This window comes from Haliotis cracherodii, unplaced genomic scaffold (assembly GCF_022045235.1).
Source record: "Haliotis cracherodii isolate W230 unplaced genomic scaffold, xgHalCrac1.p SCAF_8, whole genome shotgun sequence".
Taxonomy (NCBI): Eukaryota; Metazoa; Mollusca; class Gastropoda; order Lepetellida; family Haliotidae; genus Haliotis; species Haliotis cracherodii.
In genome coordinates this window covers 5468686-5475845 of record NW_027266341.1, presented here as the reverse complement: position 1 = coordinate 5475845, position 7160 = coordinate 5468686, and the positions used below count along the sequence as shown (strand labels likewise).

General features: G+C 40.7%; 1 protein-coding gene across 1 annotated transcript; it reads left to right on the top strand.

The window, feature by feature from the left end:
• The first annotated feature begins 516 nt into the window (after positions 1-516).
• Positions 517-6516, top strand: LOC139450321 (uncharacterized). The gene is made up of 5 exons (XM_071232002.1): positions 517-603; positions 852-1660; positions 2266-2391; positions 4426-4557; positions 6345-6516. Exons 1-5 carry the CDS (start codon positions 517-519, stop codon positions 6514-6516), a joined length of 1326 nt encoding a protein of 441 aa, XP_071088103.1.
• The last annotated feature ends 644 nt before the right edge of the window (positions 6517-7160 follow it).

Below are 7160 nucleotides of genomic sequence, written 5' to 3'. Positions count from 1 at the left end.
AAGTATAAAAAAAAATAATTTTCATGTATGTGAAATTTACTGATTTGTATTTACAATATGTTGTGAATTTAGCAAAGAACTGGTAAGTGTTGCTTTAAAATATTGAAATATGCAAATGAAAGTTGATTGAAAAATGAGACAAAGAAAATTGTAACAAAAACTGTTTCTTAGGGTTCGAATCCCAGTTTCGTACTGATTATGATAATTGATCTGCAAGTACCATGTCCATGCTTGTGGATGTCACCAAAGTAGTAAAACGTCTAAGACCTGTATCACTTCGGCCTTTCCTCACACATCAAGCTGACAAGATGTAAATTATACATATACTGATCAAAGCGGTCAAAACTAACTCACTGATGCATCTTTGGTTAATCGTTTATTCTTTAAATAGTAAAGTATATCAAGTAGCATTGTGTAAAATAAAATCTTTTTCTGTAGGCAGACATTTCTAATATGAGTTTCACCCAATAAGACCGCCTCCATGTCTGTGGATAGAGCGTCTGCATGGAGAGCGGAATGACTGTAGTTCCATCATACCTAAAGAGGTTTAAAATGCCTGCAGCTCTGCACGAAGCAGATAAAACAAGGACTGGTCAGCTCAGAGTCGGTTTTATGTGTCCAATTGGGATGTCCATGATAAACTGCTGCATGGTATCTCAGTGGGCTAGCACTAATAACAACGGCATGCACGAGAGCCACGTAAACACGTGCACATCGCTATGTTAGTGCAATAACCTTGAACGCAAATTTAAACCCCATAACACCTCACTTCACATTTCTACACAATACAAATTAACACTGCTTCAATATCTTGAATGACACCATATTTCTCCCTGTACTTTCTGTTGCAGGCATACTTCCCCCTGGTTTTCGTCCTTGTTGGTCTCGTGTCTTCCCAGATTCATCCCCGAGACTTGGGAAATGTCCGTGATTTTGGTCCGCACTCAGATGATGTCATTGACGTTGTGCCTCATCACTCCACTGTAGGTGGATATGGGGAGTTTATCAAAGACCCCGTCGATGTCCATGGAGGTGATGCCATCCACGACATTGTCCACGACCCGCAGTCGAACAACGTTGTGAAAGATGTTGTTCCCGATTCCGGCCACAGTGGTGTAGTAGATTTTGTACCAGGTCCGGCATCTGATCATGTTGTTCATGACGTCGTACCTGGATCTGGTCCTACTTCAGATGCAGTTCACGACGTTGTTCCCCATCCCGACGACGTTGTTCGTGACATTGTACCTGAATCCGGATCTGATGCCATCGTTCACGACGTAATACCCGGTCCGACTGTCGTCCATGATGTAATCCCTGAAGCATTCTCGAAAGACGTAGTGCATGACGTCGTTCCAAGTTCAAACACCATCGTCCACGACGTTGTACCAAGCTCCACATTCCCACAGGAACCCGCAGCTTCTGATATTGTAAAGGACATTATCCCGAGCACAGCTTCCATTGAACCCGACTTCCCTGATATGCCGCATCCAGATTTCCCCAATGCATTCCCCGCACCCTCTCACGCCCTGACAACGTCGCCCAGCCTAAAGACCGCTGCTATTGCTGCCCCTGTTGTCAATCCTAATGTCCTCAAGTGCGGCCTCAAACCAGAACCATATACTCTCTTTCAATTCTCCCACTTGTCTTACAACTACCCAAAGTAAGTGAAACACTCCACTTTACTCATCCACGCTCCTTTCACGGGTGGCCCAGGCGTCTAAGGCGCCGTGATTCGCTGTGCAGAGTTGCGTCCCTTCTGCGCGCCAGAAACCTATGATTGTGGGTTCGAATCCCGGTTCGCCCAAATTATGTTTCTAGGTTTGTCAGCACCATACCCGTGGTGGTAAACTTCTGAGACCTGCATCACTTCGGGCTTTCCTCCCACATTAAGCTGGAATACTGTTAAAAGCGGCGTTAAACCCAATTCACTCACTCCTTTCTCTGTGATTAATGCATAGTGGTTAAAGCGTTCGCTGAAGACCTAGGGACATGGGAAAAATGAGTGGAGCATGTTTGTGGTCTCCCGCCATATCTGGCTGGAATATTGCGAAAGAGGCGAAGCGCACTACTCCATTTTTTTCTTAACTAAATACAAATACAGCATTCATTCATTTATTTCATTCACTCCGTTCACGAACAGCTAAATGCTATTGCCGAATGCATTATTAGCTCTTGTTGTTACCTTTACAAACAAAATTATTATGGCGTACCACAAAGTTGTTTATTATGCACAGATGCAGTGATCATCGAAATGTATTTTTTCAGAGGTGACATCACCTTCGAACTTGAACAGCGACCAAAGATCAGAGCCGCCATTTTTGATTTAGGAACTGGGGGTCGATTCAAGGGTAAATACAACCTCAAGCCGAGCATGGCGATAAATGGACAAAGGTATGTTTGTTACGTTATTAACAAGATTATTGTTATAATAACATTATTATATACTAAGTGTGAAAGTTTTCTGAAGTTGACAAAAAAGATATTTACATAAGACTTGATATTTTACTGCAGTGAACATAAGACTTGATATTTCACTGCAGTGAACAAAAGACTTGATTGCACTGCAGTGAACATAAGACTTGATATTTCACTGCAGTGAACATAAGACTTGATGTTTCGCTTCAGTGAACATAAGACTTGATATTTCACAGCAGTGAACATAAGACTTGATATTTCACTGCAGTGAACATAAAACTTGATATTTCACTGCAGTGAACATAAGACTTGATATTTCGCTGCGGTGAACATAAGACTTGATATTTCACTGCAGTAAACACAAGACTCTATCTTTACTGCAGTGAACATAAGACTTGATATTTCACTGCAGTGAACATAAGACTTGATATTTCACTGCAGTGAACATAAGACTTGATGTTTCGCTTCAGTGAACACAAGACTCTATCTTTACTGCAGTGAACATAAGACTTGATATTTCACTGCAGTGAACATAAGACTTGATATTTCACTGCAGTGAACAAAAGACTTGATTTTTCGCTGCAGTGAACGTAAGACTTGATTTTTCGCTGCAGTGAACATAAAACTTGATATTTCGCTGCAATGAACATAAGACTTGATATTTCACTGCAGTGAACATAAGACTTGATGTTTCGCTTCAGTGAACATAAGACTTGATATTTCGCTGCAGTGAACATAAGACTTGATATTTCACTGCAGTGAACATAAGACTTGATATTTCACTGCAGTTGACATAACGCTTTGACTGAACATTTACTCATAGAAGTATTATACAATTAGGTATTACACATCGACGTATAACACAAGGATGTATTTATTGTCGTACAAGAGTTACCTCCCCTCACATTATCTCCCCTTTACCGTAAGTGTATGACCCGAGTCAATCGAGACCATTCGTTTCGCAAGGCGCCATTCTTTCGCTTCCAACAGCAGTCTCGTAGATTTCAAGAAGTTGATTTTGTACATACTAGTAATCATATCCAAATGTATGCTAAAGAATTTTAATTGATAAATAGTTTTGTTACTATTGTTTATTTTTTTAAGATTTTGCAAACGTTGAACTAGTTAGTATCGCAATTACAAGGGGTGGTGAAACGCCCCTGCGTGTAAGGTAGGGAGTATTTACGTTTCAAGTTTTACATTTGAGATGAAGTCATATAATTTTCCGGTTGACAACTACACAAAAAATATACTAAATAGGACATGTCATATGTGTATCTATTTTCCTCGTCACTCGAACACATCTTCTTTCCCCAGTCACTCGATGACAGAATCATGATATTTCACTCGACACACGAAAGATCCGGTGCACAATTTATTATGCTCAATTCCATGCACAAGAAATGTTCATTATGATTATTTATTTATTTATCTATCTATCTATCTATCTATCTATCTATCTATCTATCTATCTATCCATCCATCCATCCATCCATCCATCCATCCATCCATCCATCTATCTATTTCAAGTTCAGTGCGCAATCAATGAGGCGCTAAAAGATATGCAGTAACCGCCTCATCCTACTGGATACCCATTCACTACTGGGTGATTTCTAACACAGTTATTTATCTAAGGAAATACCATGTATAAAATATGGCTCTGCGTGGGTGAGGACCGAACAACAAAGGATTTAGACGTGTAGTTTGAACATTTTCGTTCAGTGTGGAATGATTAGAAAAGGTGTCTGCACATTCAATTTCTGTACCTCATGGAGGATAGTAAACATCATAATGTTTTCGCTTCAACACCTTTTAAGATGTTTGGCATGATGTCGTAAGGAACACACGATAATATTTCAATTATTGGGTTAAACTGTTGCAAAAACATAGTTTAAGTCACTGGTGGCTCGACGTTCTTCATTTGTATGTATACCATGTGTATGTATGTCATGTCCATGTGCGTTACACTTGAACAATCTACTGTCTCTACTATGAAGTTTATTATTACAGATTTAGACGCCAAGCTACCTACCCTGATGGTTGCCAAGGTCAGTCACTGACCTTGAGACGCTTCTACTCCTACAACAACTACTGTTGGGTCATCAACCCCGTGTACCAAGACGTCAGCTTCCACAACTGCGGGTTGGTGCTGTTGTGTTTGGTGTTGTATAGTGTGTCTGTTCCCATTAATTATGAGTCAGGGAGACATGCCATATAAGCTAGTGAGAAATCTATGTTCTATTTTGGGGTACATGTACATGGAAAGCATTTTTGTGTTTCTATTTACTTGATCTGACGTTATGAAATATATTTTTCGAGAGTTATTATCGCATTAAAATTACATTTCTTACTGGGATGTCTCTTCAGGTGTACTTTCTAAACTGCCAATCAGCTTCTAAATTATCGGTATGAGGGAGCGAAGCATTCAGACCACCATATCCGATTTCTGTACCTCGAAAACGAACGCAAACGCCAATTTCCGGATGCAGATAAATCAGGTCGCGCCATTATGCAATGGAGAAATGCTGAAAATCCGTTGTTTCCGCAAGTAGACTCAACAGGTTGATACATAATTTATCTATAATCTAGCATACTGGCCTATAATTGAGTCAGTTTTACTTGTTTAAAATACAGGTTCAAATTGACAAGGGATTTCTTGGCTCAGAATCACCTGCACTAACAAAAGCGTGACGTAATGGTTTTATTTTATGTAACTATGTTATATTCACTGTCGTTTCTGAGCGCCATGGCATATGCTCCCAAGAAGGTCTACGATCGAAACGAATATATGTGGTCTGTGTGACCTTTCATTTGTAAAAGTCGAAATATCCGAAGCGATATGGCAAAGGAATGAAGCCGAATCGTTTCAGAAAGCTGACATGTGATTGGCTCAAGAACCCACCCATCCTTCGTTTAGACTGGGTGTTTATAGATGGCTCAGAGTTCACCTGACGCGATCTTAACGTCAGGCCTTAACGTCAGATTTTATCGTAGAGACGTATCGTATCGGAGCCAAGGATGTAGTTTCATGAGATTCCCATCGTTTATTAAATAAGGGGGACATGTTGTCATCTGGGGGTGGCCTTTTCTGCTCCAGTGGTAGAGATGGGAGATTCAGATGTAATTGGTCGGTTGGCTTGTTGTTTAACACAGCACTCAGCAATATTCCAGCTATATGACGGCGGTCTGTAAATAATCGATTCTGGACCAGACAATCCAGTGATTAATATCATGAGCAATTGGGATCGATGACTTGCATCAACTAAGTCAGCGAGCCTGACCACCCGATCCCGTTAGTCGCCTTTTACGACAAGCATAGTCGCCTTTTACGGCAAGCATGGATTGCTGAATACCTATTCTATCCCGGATCTTCACGGGTCGATTCAGATGTGGTGCCACAGAAGAGGGGTGGTCAGTGATATAGATGTCGTAGGAGACGGTTTGAGTTGTGGAGAGAGTTTATGTGAACCGACCTTTTAATTCTTTGTTTTCAGAACATCCAGCATGCCCTGCAAACAATTATTCTTGTTATGTAAAAGTACATGTATTGTATATACAAGCTAAACATATTTTCGACCGCCTCCGTGGTCTAGTGGTAGAGCGTCCGCCCGGAGAGCGGAAGGTCCGGGGTTCGATCCCCGGCCGCGTCATACCAAAAGACGTTAAAAGATGGTACTTGTTGTTACCCTGTCTTGCGCTCGGCATTAAGGGGCTAAAACAAGGACTGATCGGCTCGGAGTCAGTATACTGTGTCTGAGTGGGGTATTCATGTTAAACTGCGGCATGGTATGTCAGTGAGCTAGCACTATAAATCGGCATCAGTCCGGACTAGTACAAGCAGCCACGCAAACACACACACGTACATGTACATGCACGTCGCTATAAAAGTGCATTTCACCTCACCTAAACACATTTTCTCATTGTTTCAGCCATGGGTGTACAGCCAAAGCTAGCTATGGTACAGTTAGCCGTTGTGAGGCCAGCTACAAAGAGACGGGGGTGTGGGCCTACTGCGCTGGATTAACCTATGGGGACAGGATCACCAAGGTTACCATGCCCATGCCAACTAGCTGCACGTGCAAGACGTATCAGTGCTCGTAAAGGCAGCAACGTGAAGGACTATGCTAGTTTCTTAATTCTTTTCTAATTTTATACTTGGGTCCAGAAATAAATTTATTAAGATATATGTTGTTCTTGTCTATTCGTGATGGTAGAAACGTCAACATTTACATGCAATGTTATTCATTTTCATGATAGAGAAATAACACGAACTTATACACTAATGGTACAGCTACGATAGAACAAAGATACCCTATGATTAAAAAGTAATTGCTTCACACTGTCGAAGAAAATCTCAACCACAAAAAAATGCATTGCTGCAGGATGTTCGTTTGTTAAAAATATAGGCTCAAAGTTTTAATGACAAAGATATATCTAGTTTTTTAGGTTTAGCTGAAAATATATGAAGTCTCTGTACAAAATCCCAGACCCCCCTACAACCCACACCCATTACCTCAAATATGGTCGGTCCCTAAGGTAGCTACTATACTTCTCATACAATCATTTCAAATATGTTGTCAATAGTACTGTTGTTTGCCGCAGTTGGAACGGCTATGTTTTACCCTTTCTACTGTTGGTAACCATATTATTATCAGGTTAGGATGGTGCTGAAACATATCTTAATAGCAATACCTTTCGTTTCCATTATTCTCTAATATCTTTATTTAAAGGCAAAATGTATTATT

Bases quoted from the DNA above. Each gene is read 5' to 3' on its own strand.
- LOC139450321 (XM_071232002.1), top strand. From the start codon at position 517: ATGACTGTAGTTCCATCATACCTAAAGAGGTTTAAAATGCCTGCAGCT. The intron at 2,392-4,425 runs GTATGTTTGTTA...TTATTATTACAG, and splicing joins ATGGCGATAAATGGACAAAG to ATTTAGACGCCAAGCTACCT. The intron at 4,558-6,344 runs GTTGGTGCTGTT...TCATTGTTTCAG, and splicing joins GTCAGCTTCCACAACTGCGG to CCATGGGTGTACAGCCAAAG.